This window comes from Metarhizium acridum, assembly GCF_019434415.1.
Source record: "Metarhizium acridum strain ARSEF 324 chromosome Unknown scaffold_13, whole genome shotgun sequence".
Taxonomy (NCBI): Eukaryota; Fungi; Ascomycota; class Sordariomycetes; order Hypocreales; family Clavicipitaceae; genus Metarhizium; species Metarhizium acridum.
In genome coordinates, this window is record NW_027094016.1 from 2965692 (window position 1) to 2984583 (window position 18892).

The window sequence follows — 18892 nt, forward strand, 5'->3', positions numbered from 1 at the left end:
AGCTTCTTGGATTGGCAACCATGATGCGTCAATCAAGTCTACTTCCAATGGATCTCGCCTCACGGCTTACACGGCAGATACAAACATATTCCGAATCAGCGCAATGCATGTCATTTCAAATACTCGGTATTGACTGACGGAAAGTAAAAGACAAAACTAAAAGCACAAACTTTGAAATGCAACAAGTCCAGCGACCCAGCGATTCCAGTCCACTTCCCATTTCCAGACGGTGGATTTCCTTCTCCCATTACGGGAATCCATGTGAGTGAACTTTTGTTTATTTCTTCTCGTCAGGTCGAGGAGGGCCACCGGTGGTCGGTAGGCCCATGAAAATCTTGAAGTAATCCTACAAAGAAATACCATTAGTGACGACATGGCAAAAAAGGGAGGTGGGGTTCGTGACATGGGCTGAAAGCTTACATAAATCATCCACTGGAGACCAGTCAAAGTACCAATCATGACAATACGGACGGGGAGGCCGTTCCAGAGTCCTCCGAATCCAATTTCCCCGTAAATCCGGCTTATGACGGTTCCAAATGCCTCGCCAGGTTTTCTATACGCGTTCAATTTACTAACCATGACATCGGCTGGGTGGGAGACAACGGCACAGAGAATACCAGCGAGATATCCACCGGTGAAGGAAACACCGGTTTGCGCAGCCTTGCCATAGTCGCTCTTTTGTCCGGGGAGACGGTCGTAAATCTTTTCAACAATAGTCTCAAACGAAGCAAATTTCATCATGGTATAGGGAATCTGACGTCCCCACAATGGATACAGTCCCTTGTAAAGCCCGGCCCAGCCTTCTTTGGCGACAATGGTGTTGATGCCATGCAGGGTGCCAGTATAAGGGTTGGGAATGGTGCCCTGCATGCGCACCTTGACAGCTTCAAAAGGACAGAGAGCAATGTCGGCAAGGAACTCGGCGGATGCAGAAGCGGCCAGGTAAAGACCAGTTTTGTACTTGTACGCAGCTTCTGGGCCAGCAATGTCGCTGTACGTCTTCTTGAAGTATTCATACCAACCGTACTTGAAGGATCCCTGGGCACTGTACCCAAAAAATGTAGGGCTCCAGCCGGTCATGATGCCGCGGATCCCTTGGGCGCGGTAAATCTTGCCCCAAGCCTGAAAGTTGCTGGTGTAGAGTTTCGAGTCGACTTGACGACGGGTTTTTACGAAATCGAGGGGTGTTACAGCCGTGTGTGTAAGACCCTATGCAATCAAACATTGCCATGAGCGAAAAGTACACACAGATATACATATACACATGTTGCTCAAAAGCAGCAAGAAAGAGGGAAAGACTCACACACGCCATGAGACCGCCAAAGGTGCAAGCAGCGTAATACTTGCCGGAATACAGCTCAATCTTGCCGGCCTTGGCCTGGGCAGCGGAACTGGCCTTTTCGAATTCCTTTGTAGCTTCGGCGCCAAGCTTGTGTGCCTTATCCTTTGCGTCTTCGACAACGGAATACACGCCGAAGCGGTCGGGCCGAGCTTGGTATGGCGTCGGCTTGGACATGCTGGTCTCTATTGGAGTGTACATGGTTCCCTTGAGGGCTTCAGGTCGCGGGAAGAGGTGTGACATGATGACTCGGGGTTGGTGAAACGAGTCAAAGCTCTGACGCCAATTCTTTTTGTTGCGCTTATGGTCTCCCGGAGTTCGACGATGGTCAATTGAGGGATGGATCTGAAAGTGTGTAACAAAAGTTAGAGTAATTACATTTCCTTCCAATTGCGGCTCCGTAGGTCAGCAACAGCACCCGGGCACAATGGCTGATATGGCACTCGGCAAACCATGAGGCTAGGGCAGATCCCTTCTTTTGCCTGAGAGGTGAGGCAATCGGTAGAGCACAATATCTCTCTAGCTTGGGTTGTGTTGATGCGACTCACCGAAATATGCGTAAGCGGGATCCAGGTCCCGACAGTCTCCGAAGATGAGAGGCTTAGGCGAGCTACGGCCAGGATAGATGAGTCCCACGAAGATGTTTGAAGGGGAAAAAAGTCGAGACAGGAACCAGAGGTTTGTTGACGCAGCAAGAATGGCAAGAATGGCCGGGTTGCAGCCACCCACTGGTGAGTGAGACTCACGGAGTTAACGGGCTGCCAGGAGCTCTGGTTGGAGCTTCGAGATGTGACTGGTTGTTGGCTGCAACGGTGACATCACTCTGCCGTCTGATTCAAGGCAGGAGCCCCCTCTTCGAGCGGTGAGGCTTGGGAGACGTACAGGGTACGAGCGTCGTGTTTGTAACCTATTTTTTTCTTTTTCCTTGAGGTGTTCTCTGGCTTGGGGACCCTTTGTGCTTCACCAGCATCCTGTGTACAATTCCTTCCCTTTGCGATGCTATCGCGGTGCCATGGACCGAAGTTCAGTCGATTGTGGAGTCACCCTGCTCCGTACTTGGCGGCCCCGCCTGAGCTTGTGGGGGATGTGATGTGCAGGGCGGCAGGGCCAGGATTCCGACCTGGTCCGTGAGTTCAAATAAATGTACTATCAGAAGCGAAAGTTCCAAGTAGCTGACAATTTGCCTGCACAGAATCACAATGCAATCTAGAATTGCATTTAATGAAGGCCAGAACCAAGGCTATTGGGATCCTCGCCGTGGCAATTACATACTAAGAAAGTACCTACCTAGGTAGTACTAGGAAGGAGAGATGGAGCGTTCCAATATTGGGAAGCGGCACCCCACATGAACTCACGCCATTCTGTGCCAGACCGTCGGACCTTGTCTTTTTTCCTTTCATATGATACGCCTGCAAACCTCATATGCCACTGCGTGCCGACGTCTTCCCAGTTCAACGAACCGTACTTTCGTCGCCAAAGAAAACTATTACTTCAGAGTAGCCGAATCCTCTGGCCCAACACCTATTCCTGAAGCATGGCTGCGCAGACCGCAACCACCCCCGTTGTCGTGAATGGCACACCCAAATCCTTCCAGTCCAAATGGTCCTCTCGGTATCGCGGGGTATGTCCGAGTGGCATCTTTTTTTTTTTTTTTTTTTTTTTTTTTTTTTTTTTTTGCCTTACCAAGAAACCGCCCTCCCCCAGCTGTCTCTCTGGACAAAAAGCAATCATTAAACTGCAAATAATATATCTGACACATCACCAGGCCACCGTCCAGGACCTCGAGCCCCCCGCCGCCCTGTCCCTAAACCCCTCCGATGCCATCTCACTCGCCCTCCTGTCGGCCTTCGAGCGCGAGTACACCCACCTCACCATCGTCGACTCCGAAACCCGCGCTCTCCTCGGATACATCTCCATTCCCCACCTCCAGGCACAACTAGAAAGTGGCAAGGTAAAGCCTGAAGACCCCCTCTCCTCCGCCATGACGCACTTCCAGCGCCGAAACAGACGCTACAAGGTCATCACCATGGAGACGCCCCTCGAGCAGCTGGAGGAGTTCTTCCGTGGCGGCCAGACCGACGGCCCCTGGAAGGAGGAGTTTGCCGTCATCACCGACGAGAATAGAAGATTTGTCCTTGGCGTTGCCACCGCACAGGACTTGGAAGAGTTTGTCAAAAGAAGGCCGGCTTGAGAAGAGGGGGAGGGAATCGCGAAAAGGGAGGATATGGGACTGAAAGAAGTAACATACATCTATCAAAGAAGGAGGTGACGTCAGTGAGGAGCGAGATATACCCGATGTGAGGAAATGTTCTCTTGGTCAGGGATCTTAGCATTTGTTAAGAACAATAGCATCCACCGAAACATGTATACATCCCACAAGACCAGGACCACACGTGCGCTACGTCGCATGTACATGTCCTAAGCTGAATATAACTTGAGCAGCAACGTTGACAAACCATTGTCTTTGAAACAAGACATTTGCCGCAGTAGGAACTGGACTGATATCTTCTCGTCAAGGCCTTCGAGTCACAAGTAAGCGGCTTCCACAAGCCAAGTTGCCTACGTCAAGTATCAAGCAGCAACGTATCCGACCAAAAGCGTCCTTGTATTGTAACTACAGTCTCTAGCGAGATGCATTCATCCAGTGTCGAGTATGCCCCAATATCCGGCCGTACAGTTGGGGCTAAAAAGGATAGGACTTGACAAGATCAGGTCCCTGGCGTGTTTCACTCTATACTGTAATATACCATAGCATACGAGTGTATGCGTAATGGGGAGAATATGTCCTGCCAGACTGTATACGTCATGGAGTAACGTGCAGTGCCCAGGTGCTCTTCTTTACCTAGGTAGTCCCTGCATCAGCCAAGCTTCGCGAGCAAAGCACAGCAAAGCACTGGGTGTAAAAAACAGTCACAAGCCGCCATGTGCGTTCGTGATAGTCCCAAGCCCAAGTCGACACGGCGCGAAAACTGCAAATTCCAACACGCAGTCGTCGCTGCTGCATGGAGCCCAACGGCTATACCGGCCATGCTCTCATTCGTTCAACAAACCAGACATGGACGTAATTCAGACTCTGTGATGTATTCACGTGCCCCGGAGCTGTCACTAGCACATAACCATGACTCATAACATACTGTGTGCAAGACCAGTGCCGTATTTGGCCAAATACTTTTTGCTCCTCGCTGAATAAATTACTCCCCACGAGTACATCTTCTTGAGCAACTCTACTCGATAGCATTATGTTTTCCTCATCACACAGCTGCTCAGCTATTCATCTAGCCATAAACACCAAAACGCCCACTCATGGTCACCCACCATGATACCACCCCCAAACCCCCATCCCCAAGGAAACAAATGTGCTCCATGGCGCTCCCAAACATATAAATATTCAAAATTTCATGCCCAATTTCCAAGATCCGGGCCTTCCCCTGTATATCGATGTATATCCTGTTGGAACCCCCGTAAAAAAATACGCGCGCACTCAGAAATTAGCCACCCGCAACCAAAGCCAAGTTGTTTCGGTACAGGCGGCCGCTGACGTTAAGGGAAGTGAGAGAGAGAGAGAGAGATAAAGAATATAGGCAAATCAAACAGCTCCAAGTAGCTTCCTCTCAAGACATATAATAAAATAGAAGAACGGACTGATATCAGCGCTGCTGTCTAGTAATCGATCTCTTCAGCACTGGCTATAGCCCTTTGCGTCTTGCCACCCGCGGCATCACCTTCAGGGGGCAAGTCTCCGTAAGATTGTTTGTATCGCGCTAGCTCCTGCTGTTGCTTCACGAAGTAATCAAGTACCAGAGACATAGGTCCACGAAGGTCATTGAGTTCTTTTATAATCGGTTGTCCAAGAGCCAGATGTCGCATTACAAGAGTGGAGACACATGTCTATCAAATTCGTCAGCACGGTAGCAAAGAAGAGGGACCTGGCAGGCGGTTTTACTTACCTCTATTCTGGTCACTTGATGTTCCATAAAGTTGAGTAAGAACTTTTCGGTGACTTCGCCACCTCTGGATTTTATCCGTTCCAAGAGTTCGGTCTCGGGTGGTTGAAGGCCGGATCCCCTAACTTCTTCGAGTGTACTGCACAGCATTTCCAGACGAAGGCTGACTCTCCACAGTGCCCAAATGCTTTCTGGGTCGAAAGATAACTCACTACCAGGGGCAAGAATGGCAGGTCTGTCAAGTCCTTCGTCCCGTCGCTCATGCTGCTGGTGCTGATCTATCCGCCCAGCCAAAGCGTGGGGATACAAAGAGTATACAACTTCAGGATTTTCCAGTCCCTTGAGCTTCTTCTCTCCCATCTCCTTGACTTCGAACCCCTGCGAGGTAAGAGATCTTAGGTCCTTTCGGATAGTGGCTGCAAACGACTCGTCTTCGAATGTCTCCTCGGATCCACCGGAGCTATTACGCTCGGTGTCTTGATAATTTTCCAGACACCGCTGAATCTCCGAAATGAAATCAGAGGAGACGGTGATCTGACCACCATCTGCCACCGCCGAGATTCTGGATGCTTTGTTGACCATGGGGCCGAAGTAATCCATGCGGCGTGTCACAGGATCTGTCTCACTTACGCAATCTCCGAAATGGATACCCATTCTCACAGACAACCCCTTGAAAATCAAGGCACCGTCCTTATCATAGATGGGCTGGCACGACATGGAATTCAAAACTTCTGACGGCCAACTGACATCCAGAAGTTCCATTTGGACCGCAAAGCACCAGAGAAGTGCAGAGGTTGCTGTGGGAAACGAGACCATAAAGGCATCACCTTCAGTCTTGACTTCGTATCCTCCTATTCTGCGTAATTGACGCCGCATAACCTCATTGTGCAGCTTGATGGCGGATCTCATTGCGCTTGAATACATCTCCCAGAGTGTTGTCGAGTTCTTGATATCGGTGAACACAATAGAGACATTGCCAGTTGGCGCAGGAATCTCAGCTTCGAGTCTGTTGAGTGACGAGTCCAGCACGTCTCCTTTTGCTTTTCCTCGTCGTCTGGTAGACAATACCTGAGTATCGTCGGGGATACCTGAAGGATACAGAGACATGCTAGTGCCGCGATGCAAGCGAGATCGTTCAACTCTCCTCTTGAGGTCGGCAACGCTAATCATCATGACCATAATTTTACCAGACGCGCCGTATGCCATGGCCAAATCACGCAATTTCTGGGCTGCTCTCATGAGGTCCTGCCGCTCAGATCGGGCGATATCTGTAATGAGTCCTGGAGCAAGATGCTCCCAGAGCTCACTGGTGGCCAGTAAGATGATTTCATCATGTTCCTTGATTGTCATCCTGTTGACATGGGGAGCCGCCTGTACTGCCGGCATCAAATCAACGTAGCCGAAAGCTCGGGAGACCTGAAGCAAATCATTCAGTCTGCCGTTGCGGGATACCCAACCCCCGGCTTCTCTGATTCTCGAGCGTTCTGATGGCTCAGCCGGATCGTGTTTACGTGTGAGAATCTCGTGTTTGCCATCTGTCTTGATGACCATAGCTTGGACATCACCGACGTTGGCAACATAAAGCTCAGTGCCACGCAGGTACAGAACTGTAGCTACGCCGCCAGAGTTCAAATCCTCTTTGCTGAGTACGACCGGTTGCGCTGATCCCCTATGAGCCGCCTTGGATCTTTCCTCAGTATGTTGGACGGCCACTGTGACCAGGTCTTTGTTCAAGCCCAAAAACGCTCTTCGCAATGCGTCGGTTGGAGTATCATCCGGTCTATTCTTTATAGCCTTCAGTTCCATGGCAAATATGTGACCAAAATTCTCATGCAGGTACTTTGCAATCTTGGAACCACCACTTGACAGGGCTTGACCGTCGAATAGACCCAGGAGCATCTCTGTTTCGGACGAATTGAATCGGGGTACCACAAGATCTACCGTGGACAAGTGCTCGTTCTTGCCCAGTGTGTCCGCCATGCCGTAGGGGAGGTGGCCTGCCAATGAGCCAGACGTTCGAACTCGTCTGTCCTCGCTTTGGTCGGGGATGCTGGGCTGCGTCAAGGTGACATCCATGAGGCCCAGAATTCTCAGGTTCAGCAACCTGCTGAAGTCGGTGTACTGCTCTCGGTTCACTGCACCAGGTCCATCTGGGCCTCCCCATGCCGTCTGCTTGATTTCTAGTCGCTTGTTGCCGGAAAGGTTGAGGTACCGCAGATTAGGATTCAGATTCCAATTCCAATCGTAGGGGACGTTTGAAATATTGTACTTGAGATAGTTATTGCCACAGTCCAAGACAGCTAATTTTTTGGCCCTCGAAATGTCTGCCGGCAAATTGGTGAATTTGTTTCCGTTGATGTACAAGGTCTGCAAAAGACTCGACTCCTCCAAATCGTCGGCGGGCAGCGACGTCAGGCCGTTGCCAGACAGGTACAACTCCACAAGCTGGGGCCAGTTCTTGATCGATCTTTGAGGCATATCGCTAATTTCATCATTATACGAGAGGTTAAGAACACGCAATTCGGAAAGCAGAATGATCTGGTCAAAAACATCGTCATCCAACCGGTTGTCAGCAATATACAAGTTTCGAAGTGATCCTGCAAAAGTATTGGTGAGCCTCGAAGAAAGTCCAGAATCCTTCCTAGTGGTGGTTGGCGGAGGAGTAGTAGAGTTGGTGGCCTGAGAGGCTGCTCGAGAAACAACAGACGTCTTACGCCCACCCTTTCCGTAGACAGACACCACAGAGCTCTTCCTGTCCGCCGTAGCCAAGACTGGTGATGGGCCAACACTGAGGAGAGTACTGGAGGCTTGGCTTGGGCGTCGTTCGTCAGAGAGGTCCTCGGAGCTGGGAGTTGACGGTATTGGATTGGGGGGTAAAGGTTTGCCATTTTGTACAGTAGGAGGCCCTGTTGGTTCTTCTCCAGGGACTCGCGGAGGTCTCGACGCGGGTTTGGGGAATGCGTCAAGCACGTTTGATGACGCGTTGAAGGTCTCGAGCTTGTTGGCCCACCAAATTTCCATGGGCAGTTTTGAAATGTTGTTCCCTCGCACATCCAGGACCCGCAGTTCAGTGAGACAGCCAATTTGGGGAGGCAGTTCACCCACAGAATTGTTGGCAATGCTGAAGTGCTCTAAGCGACTAAGTGTTCCAATCTGCTGGGGCAAGGAAACAAAGTAGTTCCTATCCAAAACTAGCGTCTCGAGATTAACCATGTTAGAGAAGGCAGAATCAATGCTGGCAAGTTGAGCGTGTGACAGGTTGAGGGTCTTTAAAGTAGGAACAGGCTCGACAATCTCAAACTTGTTGAGGGGGTTTGAATTAAGCTTGAGTTGTCGAATAGTTTCAAACTTTCCGACAAAGGAGGATATGTGGTTGTGAGCAGCGGTCAGAATCTCCAGCTTAGGAAGTTCTGAAATGATGTCAATACTCGTAATCGAATTATACTTGATGTCCAACTCTCGCAGACTCAGTAGCTGGCGAAACCCTTCGGGAACTTCATCAGCCAATCTGTTGTTGGTAATCAGCAGCTTCTCCAGATTCTTCAAATTGCCGAGTTCGTCCGGAAGGCTTGCAATAGCATTGAAACTCAGATCCAGATCAACCAAGCTGTGTAACTGACACAAGAATGGTGGAAACTTGTCGAGAAAATTGGACGAGATATTCAAGCTGCGAAGGGCCTGGTAAGCTCCAAAATATGGCGGAAGATGGGTCAGCCTATTGTTCGCTAGGTTCATCTTGAGTAACCCAATGAGCGAGTTCAATTCTGCATGCTCCAACTGTTCCAGCCTATTGTTGGATACGTCCAAGTAAGTGAGCCTGCTAGCTCGGCCCAGGCTCAGCGGTAGCTTCCTCGACTCATTATTGGTATACTTGATATCTCGAAGTAGTTTGCAGGATTGAATGAAATCTCGAGGTACATCAAGAGACAGGTTTCTAGACAAGTTTAATGACATGATATCGGCCGCCTTTTTGTACAGAGAAATAGGAATGGTGACGAGGTTACGACCGGAAAGATCGACATAGCTGAGCTTCTGCGAACGGGATATGCCCAAATCCATGGTCTTGGCATGGAAATCGCTTTCCCGGGCGGACAAGAACATGAAACGGCAGAGGTAACCGTTGTCCTCTCGACCTAGATCCTCAATTCTATCCTTTTCCTCATACCCAACCTGTTGCAGTAGTCGCTTTTGCATAAGCAACGGTCGTTCAGCCGGTGCTAACACTCGAATGAGGTCATGCTTCTTCATGATGATGTGATAATTCTCCAGGCCGTCAACCACATAGGTCTTCTTAATAACCTGCGATATGACGTCGGTAACTGTGGAGTCCAAGGCCATCGAATGCGTTGAAAAGGTGCCATCGGACCGGAAAATTCGGATGAAATACGAAGTCAACTTCTCGTCAGGCCGTGGTGGACTACCAATCTCATCCACCTCGGGTACGTCCTCGGTGTTGTCCTCGGTGTTCCTGCGAACAGCCCAGCTGTCTGGGGCATCCCATCGACCCTTTGGCCCTTCAAGCGAGGATTCCCTTCGATCACCATCAATGCTGTTAATGAAAGAGGAATCCATGGGCGTCAAGGGCGGCGGCTTTGTCAAGATGCCCTCCATATCGTTCAGGTTGGTATCAAGGTGATATACGTGTCCCGGATCGTTATAATCTGTGGGACCGATAGCCTCGTCAGTATAGTCGGAAGGCCTTTGAGGTCGGGTCTTCTTGGAAAACGGGAATTTGTTGTTGAAGGTTGCGGCACGGTGAGCCCCAGTTCGGGGATCCAAAGTGTCGCCCGGTTCGGGAGTGCCCGGATAGTATCCAGGAAAGATGTCAGGTCGCTGCATGTCTGCCCTGGAAGATTTAACCTGCAACGACCTGGTTGATGGGGGCAAATCTCGTAGTCTGGATGCACCATCGTCTTTGTCCTTGTGGCGTCGCAGGCGCCCCAAAATACCGCGCTTTCCATGATGACCCGGAGAGGTTGAGCCGTCCGCATGAAGACCAGATCTTGAACCTGGTGGTCCGCTGTTGGTGCTAGGGGTTGGACTGTGTGCTCTTGATCGTTGATTTAGCATACCGACGGACGGACCTCGGTCCCTTCCGTGTTGTGCGGAGCCAAGCGAGTCCTCTCTACTAGCAATCGGTCTCAAGGTCCTAGGGTCATCATTACTCTTGTTATGTCGATGGTGGTGGCCATGCAGATGATGGACGGGTCCGGATCGGGCGGAAGACGAAGATTTGGGCGGATTCTGGCCGGCAGAGCTTTCGTAACGCTCCCGATCAGGTCCAGTCAAGATATCACGAACAGGCGCTTCTCCGTAACGGGCAATGTCCTAATAGAAAGTTCAAAGTGTTAGCTATCAGCCACGGCAGCTCGGGCAGGTGTAATATACAAAACGGACGCCGGCAGAACAAATCCAAGACATTTAGATTTCCAACACAAAAGAGGGGAGAGCTGACCAGGTAAGTGTTCACTAACAAATACCCAGATGGCGCCGAAATACACTAAAATGAATAGATTGATAATGAACAAGGGGGTGAAGGGGGTAGGAGCGGAATGAGTCGTTTAGTGGCGGGGACCCTTTTTTTTGGAGATGAAGATCGGTCACTGTGGGCTGGAGAACTAGAGACACAACAGACTAAAACGAGACAAAAAACGAGGGCTCACCGTGTTATCCTGGTAGAGGAAAGGAACGACTTCTGGATTTGGCACAGGGGTTCTTGGCCTTGATGAGGAAGGCGACGGTTCACGGTCTGTGGCATTGGAGTAGTTGCGATCGCGTTGGGTTGGACGGCCGTGGCTATAAGATCGTGAACGTTGATCCTTGCCTGGGACTGAAATGGGGAGGCTACTCTCGGAACTGTCATGACCAGGAAACTCCTCGCCGAAAAAACCCTGAAGCTTGCGGAATCCACCGCGATTAACGCTGGTTTTCGAGCCCTGACTACTGGCGGTTGTAATAATACTGGCAGCTGAAGGCCGCCTGCCGTCCATGTTATCATACAGTGCATCGGCATAGTCCTGGCTGATGGAACCGGAGCCAGTTCCCGGACGACCTGTTGCCGACGGCAGGCCGGGGGACAACTGCGACGCAAGGGACAAGTTGTCGCTGGAATCATTATAGAAGCTCGTGGATAGTCCCTTGGGAGATGAGGCGGCGGGCAAAGCTGACGACATCCACGGCGCGATCTGAGTGGTTGCCGCCAAGCTGCCCACTGAATGACTGTGTTGCGGCTGCAGTAGTTGCGACGATGATGACGAGGCCGGCGGATGGGAACGAGTTGGCTCGAGAACGGCAAGATCACGGCGGTAGTTTGTGAGGTCGCTCAATCGACGATCTTTGGCTGGAATATTGGAGGCGGAGTTTGACGATGGCGGTGACAGAGTGCCTCGAGTAGCGGTAGTAGATGTGGGAGATACTTGGACATCGTCCTTGGAGGTTCTAATGCAAGGGTTGGTTAGCTTTTTGATGTAGCATTAAAACGGCAATTGAAGGTGACCATCAGGTCGGCAGAATGGGGGCGTCGCAGGTGTAGCAATGATGGCAGTGTCCAAAATAACGATCCTTTCCTCTCCCGCCGGCAGACACGATGCAACAGACGCGCATGCCGTTCCAAACCAAAGCGTGGCCAAGGGAATTCAGAATCACTAACCTCCGGCGATAGCCGCCACCATCTGTAGCAATGCGCATGCTAGATGCTCGCCGCGCGCTCATAGAAGCCAGGGGCGGCGTCGAGGGCATTGCCGTCAGGGAAGATCGAGTGCTGCTATCGGTGCTCGCGCTCGCGCTCGTATACGAGCTGATGCGGGAGACAGCCTCATTGTCCGTCATTGTCGGCAGGCCGTGCTTGCGCAAGCGTCGGCCATGTCCTCAGGAAGGTGTATTCAGGTCTGGGCGCATTCATGTCCTGAGCGACATCCGGGGCACGAACTGCGGTTGGGGTTGGCGGTTTGTCAAGGGTATCGGGGTTGTTGGTTTGGTGGTTCTGAGCTCACACACGCAGCGGCAAAGACGGGCAAAGGTCTCGTGGATGGGTTAGAGCTCGATTGTCGAACACCGTGCCAAGGGAGTCGCGGCAGCTCCAGCAAAGAGGGGGCGGTATGATGTGACGCGGAGAAAAAGGCTGTGGTGCGCGGGTTGAGGTTTGGCGTGGAAAGCTCAAGTGCCCGTGAAGTAACGAGACGATCAAATGGAGCGGAGCTGGATGAAGACGACCAGTTGACTGACGCTTGAGTGGGCTGGAGGCGAAAGCTCACACACCAAGGAAGTGGTGAGGCTGCGGACGCGGCACTAACTGCGACCCGACGGGAGACTCAGTTGCCCACCAGACAGTTGACATGGAGCTATAGATGGAGCCATGGAACCACAGAGCCATAGAGCCATCAAGGCATGGAATCATGGAGCATGGCAGCTGGTGGCGCCCGGCGCGATGGAGCCTTTTGGCGACAAGTACAGAGTACGGATTAGGTATTCAGATACCTGCTCAGGTACGGCAGCAGTCACCTTGGGTATACCGAGTACGGAGTCCTGGAGTACTGAGGTACGGTGCATAGTACACAGTACGAGCGACCAAACTTCGAAGTTTGATGACGCCCAGGCTGCCAGATTTGCCAGGTGCTCCCTCGAGCAAAGTGCCAGTCTGTTCTCTCTAGTACTTGGGAGCCGCCTCTCCTCAGGGTCTTTTTTCCTTTCTTCTTTTTTTTTTATAATGACTTTGCAATATTACTAGTCCCTCGTCTCCAGCCTGGCAAGCATCTCGCCGCAAGGGCTGGCTGGGTCGCGGCTCGCTGGCTCCTCGGACTGCCAGCATTCAAATGGACCATCGACAGGCCAGCAGATGGAGCACTGCACCCATCACTTGGTCCAAATCCGCACAACGAATAACTACCCAGCACCGCCAACTAGACTTGCGCCTTCTTGGGCGCCCGAGTTGTATCATTGGATGTCGGCCACGTACGTCGGATGCCGAATGCCTGATGCCGTCATGTATAGTTGACTTGCTGCAATTTGGCCTGCTGCGTGCTGCGGAGGACTCTGGATGGTCTCGTCTGGCCATCTAATATCCATCCATCCATCCAAACGTCCCTGGCCGAGATGTCGCATTCTCCATCAAGACTCTGATATGTCGAGACACCGTGTTTCAAAATAAGCCTTGGGCTTTGAACTTTGACAAGGCGCTAAAAGTCACGACTCCCCGAGCACCAGCCTTCAACCCAACTCATCGCGAAGCTGCCCACCATGTATTCTTTCCTGCCATTATTAAGGTTTTTTTGAACAAAGCAACAAAGCACAAAGGACATTGTGTTTCTTATCCGAGTCTCGTTCCATAACCCCATGGCGATCAACGACACCACTCGTGTCCGAGTCCGCTGTGAAACAACTCGAGCAAAGTCCAAACCTCTGGGTGTTGGACACGGAGCTCAGACAAGATTGTGTTGTTGACGCGTCTTGCGAGTATCAGTTGAACCAAAAAGCACGGGGGTGTGTCTTCCGACGAGCCACGTCTCGGCCAGGCATGGATGGGCTAATACCCGGCAGTCGCGCAACCGTGGCATGTTACGCCATGGTTGTACAATATGTTATCCACAGATTTTCTTCATGGCACGCCGCGACTCCCGGTAATGATTGAACATGTGTATCTTTTTTTTTTGTTATGTATTATCATCATGGATCTCCCATCGGTCGTGCGCAGGCCTTGAAGATTTGCCGTAGTTGCAACGACTAGACATCAAAAAGGTAATTAAATGCTAGCGTGAGCGACATGGGGCAGGAACTGCCTAGAGGTCGGCTCGGATGGCAAGATGGTTGGATCATTGGCCACACGTCAACGGGCCAATGGGTCAACTGGGCCTATGAGGGGCCTCTGGGTCCGTGGAGCGTGGGTCACGTTACGCCGTGGCCGCGAGGTGACCTGTGCATTTGTCTCCCGCAGCCGCTGGCCTGGCTCCGCTTCTCGGACCGCAAACAATTTGCCCCATAAATGTACTCCGCACCGCGTACCGTTGCACATTTTAAATTGGCTTTCTGCTCACAGCCAAATGGCTGCCAATATAACAATATCGCCGATGCATTTCAAGACTTCTGCGGAAGTTGCCGTCAATCCAGGCACGGCCGAGCTGATACAATATTAAATCACATCATTCCAAATTTCTGCCGCTTTTTTTTCATCGCTCGCAAACACCAGCTATTCTTGGCATTGACCCAAATGTCTCTCTCAACGCTAGCCGTCCGCCAAACTGTCGGACTGTCTGGGGCAAAATAAACATGTCTCTCTAGTTGGCCGACACATCATAATTCATAATGCATGTCGCCAATCTCGCCGGTGGTTACCATCATTTTGATGCAAGCTTATTACCCGCGGGTCTTTGTCTACTCCGTACAAAGTACGTACCACAACGCACGCCACGCCACGCCCAAACCCGCAAGCATCTATGTATTGGCACACGGCACTCTGCCCAATGCCATTACACTGCAGCACCGCGGTGTAGACGTGACTGTTGGCAAATATGCCTTTGCGAGGGTTTGTGGGCATTATTGTATCCCACGCAACTTGACGCCGCCAACAAACCGTCCATCACATCTCTCCACAAAGCCGTGACCCAACATGCGTTGCCAAGAGGCTTGAGCTTCCTTCATTCACTGACGCCAGCTAGTAGTTACCTTGAGTTGCCCGAAGCACCGTGGCCTTTGGGCACCGATGCTGCTTTGCTTGAGACATTCCATGTATGGATCCTGCGTACGGTTGCCGATTGTATTTCAAATACCCCGAGAGGGAGGACGTTGGTTGCTTTTTGTGAGGGTTGACTGAGAGGCTTGGGGGCATGTGACGGCGTGGGATGCTTCCTTTTTATGGGTGATGGTACGGGGTACAACTGTTCTTGTTGATATTCCTACCTACTGAGCACCTAGGTAGTAGTCATATATATTTTAGATGAATAAGCGACTGCATCCGTGTACTATGCGAGGTCGTGAAGCTACAAATACGTACGTAGTCGCATTGCATGTTCTCATGTACCCCCGTATCTTGCGCCTCAATCCACGCATGGGACTTTGGGCTTGGCTGATCTGCCCGGATTGGATTAATTGACATGAAAGCGAAACAAGTATCCAAAGAATGGTAAACAGGCCTTTGTCGAGCCAGTTTTTCTCCGCTGCCTACTCTCCGTCGCTTAGGACATCGAGGTGATGAGAAACCCCCGTATCTTTGTTCAGCCGCGTCTCCACACCACATCGTGTTGCACCCTCTCTCTCACTGTACACTTCTGCACCTCACCGTTCCCAGATCTTCGGAACTATCCAATGAAGGATGATAGTACCAGGTCTACGGTTACACATAATCCATCCAAAACCCGATTTAATGACATAGCGCCTCCACAAAGCCAAACGATCCCTCAAACATGACCTTCCCCCGCCATCAAGTGCCCCGCATGTCGGACCGGCATTCGTGAACGACATACGGAGTATATCTCTCCCCAAATTCATGGTCCCCATACCGGCTGGAAAATAACAACAACGCCGTCTACAAATACAGGCTATCCTCAGTCTCCTTGTCTCTTGTGGAAACAATTGAACAGAAAAATGGGCAGTATATCCGAACCGCAGAGGGCGTGGTGGAAAGAGGGCTCCGTATACCAAGTGTACCCAGCGTCGTTCCAAGATTCTACCGGCTCGGGAGTCGGTGACCTGAAGGGCATCATATCACGGGTTGATTATTTGAAGGAACTGGGAGTGGACATTGTCTGGCTGTCGCCGATTTTCAAGAGTCCCCAGCATGACATGGTTCGACTTTGCCATCGCCACTACGGCTCCGCCCACGCAGCATGAGGAGAGCAAAAGTGCAATTTATAACTGACAATCCATTACAAAAAACAAAAGGGCTATGATATCAGCGACTATAGAGTAATCGACCCTCCCTACGGCGACATCACCGACGTAGATGTCCTCCGCGACGCCCTCCACGAGCGAGGCATGAAACTCGTCCTCGACCTCGTCATGAACCACACCAGCGACGAACACGAGTGGTTCAAGGAGTCGAGAAAGTCCAAGGATAACCCGTACAGAAACTGGTACATCTGGAAGCCACCCAGGTACGATGAGCAGGGCAATCGATGCCCCCCTAATAACTGGCAGAGTCACTTCCAAGGTATCTTCTCTCCCTCTTCGAACCCAGCCCGGGAAAAAAAACAAGAGAGAGAGGTCTCAAAAAACTAAAATATTTTCGTGTTAAAAAAACAAAAGGAAGCGCCTGGGAATACGACGAAACAACAGATGAATACTACCTCCGACTCTTCTGCAAACAACAGCCAGATCTTAACTGGGAAAACCCAGCTGTCCGCCGAGCCGCCCACGACGTGATGCGCTTCTGGCTCGATCGCGGCGCAGACGGCTTCCGCATCGACGTCATCAACTTCATCAGCAAAGACCAGTCGTTCCCTGATTCGAATAAAACGGTCCTCGGCGGGACGGAGCACTACGCCTGCGGGCCACGGCTCCACGAGTACCTAAAGGAACTGGGTGCCATTCTCAAAGAATACGACGCCTTCAGTGTCGGTGAAATGCCATGTGTGCACGACGAGAAGGAGCTGGTTAGAGCCGTGGCTGCTGATCGAGGGGAACTGAGCATGATTTTCCACTTTGAACTGTACGTCTATGCGGAACCATGAAATCCCCCCTTCCGCCTCCCAAATACATCTTTTGAATGCCTACCTTGGAACCGTATTGACCAAGCATAGAATGGACATCGACCACGGTGTAAACGGCAAGTTCTCTCCGGCAACATGGACCCTCTCAACACTCTAATCCAAGGTCAACAAATGGCAGCGCTTCATGTACGACAACAATGGTTGGAACGCCCTCTACCTGGAGAACCACGACCAACCCCGCGCCGTGAGCCGCTTCGTCCACGACGCGCCAGAACATAGAGTAGCCAGCGCCAAGCTGATTGCTATATTCCTAGCGTTTCAGGCTGGCACGCCGTTCATCTATCAGGGGCAGGAAATTGGCATGACGAATGTCCCCAAGGAGTGGGGGATGGATGAGTACAAGGATATAGATTGCTTGAATCACTGGAAGTAGGTTATATCCCTTCAAGCCCTTTCCCCACCACCGGCACAAAAAAAAGGGGGGAGAAGGGGGGAAGGAGGAAGAAATTGCTAACAGTGTACAGGTTATTCAAAGACACGGTGGACGACAGCACCAAGACACTGCTCAGGGAGGAGTATCAAAAGAAGTCGAGGGACAATGCCCGCACGCCAATGCAGTGGGATGACTCTGCGCAGGCCGGTTTTACGACCTCGTCTTCTCCATGGATGCGCGTGAATGATAATTACAAGGACATCAACGCCGCGTCTCAGGTGAAGGACCCTCAGTCGGTGTATCATACTTATCGACGGGTGCTGGAGAAGCGCAAGGAGCACGTGGATATTTTTGTCTATGGAGACTTTGAGCTTGTTGACGAGCAAAACGACAAGATATTTGCGTACAAGAGGGTTGCTGGCAATGGGGACGCTGCACTTGTTGTGTGCAACTTCTCCACGGACAAAGTAGTGTGGTCGAGTGGTTTTGAAGCTCGCGAGGTGCTAGTGAGCCCAACTGGAAAACAGATTGGTGACGTGCGTGCTGGAGAGATTCAGATGGGTCCTTGTGAGGCCATTGCTTTACTTCTTTGAATGTACAGAATGCCATTTATTTATATAGACGCCGCGACTAGACATGAATTCCACTTCTCGGGCATGACCAAAGACGGCGATGAGCTTGGTAGACAGCCCGTTTTGTTTAGCCAACACAAATATAGCGCTGTCCTTGAAGTTTTTACACGTAAAGTGTAGGCACACAAGTCGCCCTCGCTCAGTTATACATCAAAATCATGTCTCTCCATGAATCATTTCACCCAAAGCCTTGCTCTCGTCCAGGATAACCCTGGCTTCCTCTTCAGCAACCTCCATGTCTTCCATAATCAAGCGCACTGCCAACTCGGCCACGAGCACGGTCTGAATGAAGGCTGCGGATCCACGGCCAGCAATGACCCGGTCATCCACTGCTCTCTCCTTCAGCAACTCGCTAAATTCGTTAACCAAATAGTCACACATCAGGTTGAACCCGCGTGGTCCGTAGTATCCTGGAACCATGTTGTCTTCTTTCTTCATGGACCTCGCTTTGCCATATAAAATGTTCTTTTCATGAATGGAACGGAAGTGCGAGGCTCCTCCGTTTATGACACCAAGCAACAATTTATGATATTTTTCGAATCGGTCTTCCAGCCCATCCCACTGGACTGCTGGATAGCTCTTCTGCTGCCAGAGTTCCTCAGCTGTTTCTTTCTTGTGTTTCTGGCAAAATTTGCTCTGTAGCCGCACATTTAAACGTCTACCGTTGGCAAAATCGTCAAGCAACTTCTTATCGACAGGTTCTCCGCACCAAGGACACACCGTTGCTGCTTCCACACTTTTGATTCCATCGTCCGCTCTTGGTTTTTCAGCCTGTCCATCTTGGTTCTCCATGTCCGAAGAGTCGTCTGTTAATGGATCTTCCATTTTGCCTTTCCTCGGCGATCGAAGTTGTAAGTCTGATATTGATACGGGCATTTTGAAAACTGCAGGAGGCGGAGATGGAG

General features: G+C 51.1%; 6 protein-coding genes across 8 annotated transcripts; 3 read left to right on the plus strand and 3 right to left on the minus strand.

Moving 5' to 3' along the window:
• Positions 1-98: 98 nt before the first annotated feature.
• PIC2_1 (Cu/Pi carrier) lies at positions 99-2037 on the minus strand. Its single transcript, XM_066117812.1, has 2 exons — positions 1888-2037; positions 99-1684 (listed from the first exon to the last, which is right to left on the minus strand). The coding sequence occupies exon 2, from the start codon at positions 1078-1080 to the stop codon at positions 157-159; it is 924 nt and encodes a 307-aa protein (XP_065977603.1). The 5' UTR covers positions 1081-1684; positions 1888-2037; the 3' UTR covers positions 99-156.
• Positions 2038-2873: 836 nt separating this feature from the next.
• On the plus strand, positions 2874-3530 carry J3458_003538 (uncharacterized protein; the record flags this gene model as incomplete). The annotated part of the gene is made up of 2 exons (XM_066117813.1): positions 2874-2960; positions 3105-3530. 2 exons carry the CDS (start codon positions 2874-2876, stop codon positions 3528-3530), a joined length of 513 nt encoding a protein of 170 aa, XP_065977604.1.
• An 882-nt stretch (positions 3531-4412) lies between these two features.
• On the minus strand, positions 4413-12489 carry J3458_003539 (uncharacterized protein). 3 transcript variants are annotated; one of them, XM_007808717.2, is made up of 4 exons: positions 11933-12489; positions 10947-11721; positions 5287-10611; positions 4413-5227 (listed from the first exon to the last, which is right to left on the minus strand). In XM_007808717.2, the coding sequence occupies exons 1-4, from the start codon at positions 12109-12111 to the stop codon at positions 5000-5002; spliced, it is 6507 nt and encodes a 2168-aa protein (XP_007806908.2). In that variant the 5' UTR covers positions 12112-12489; the 3' UTR covers positions 4413-4999. The 3 variants fall into 3 exon arrangements, with proteins under 3 accessions (XP_007806908.2, XP_065977606.1, XP_065977605.1); XM_066117815.1 differs by having other exon boundaries at positions 4413-10611; XM_066117814.1 differs by having other exon boundaries at positions 5287-11721.
• Positions 12490-15858: 3369 nt separating this feature from the next.
• Positions 15859-17079, plus strand: MAL1 (maltose permease; the record flags this gene model as incomplete). Its single annotated transcript, XM_066117816.1, has 4 exons — positions 15859-16059; positions 16156-16423; positions 16519-16921; positions 17013-17079. 4 exons carry the CDS (start codon positions 15859-15861, stop codon positions 17077-17079), a joined length of 939 nt encoding a protein of 312 aa, XP_065977607.1.
• A 27-nt stretch (positions 17080-17106) lies between these two features.
• J3458_003541 (uncharacterized protein) lies at positions 17107-17948 on the plus strand (the record flags this gene model as incomplete). The annotated part of the gene is made up of 2 exons (XM_066117817.1): positions 17107-17351; positions 17447-17948. 2 exons carry the CDS (start codon positions 17107-17109, stop codon positions 17946-17948), a joined length of 747 nt encoding a protein of 248 aa, XP_065977608.1.
• Positions 17949-18143: 195 nt separating this feature from the next.
• J3458_003542 (uncharacterized protein) lies at positions 18144-18863 on the minus strand (the record flags this gene model as incomplete). The annotated part of the gene is made up of 1 exon (XM_007808715.2): positions 18144-18863. The coding sequence occupies one exon, from the start codon at positions 18861-18863 to the stop codon at positions 18144-18146; it is 720 nt and encodes a 239-aa protein (XP_007806906.2).
• Between the last annotated feature and the right edge of the window lie 29 nt (positions 18864-18892).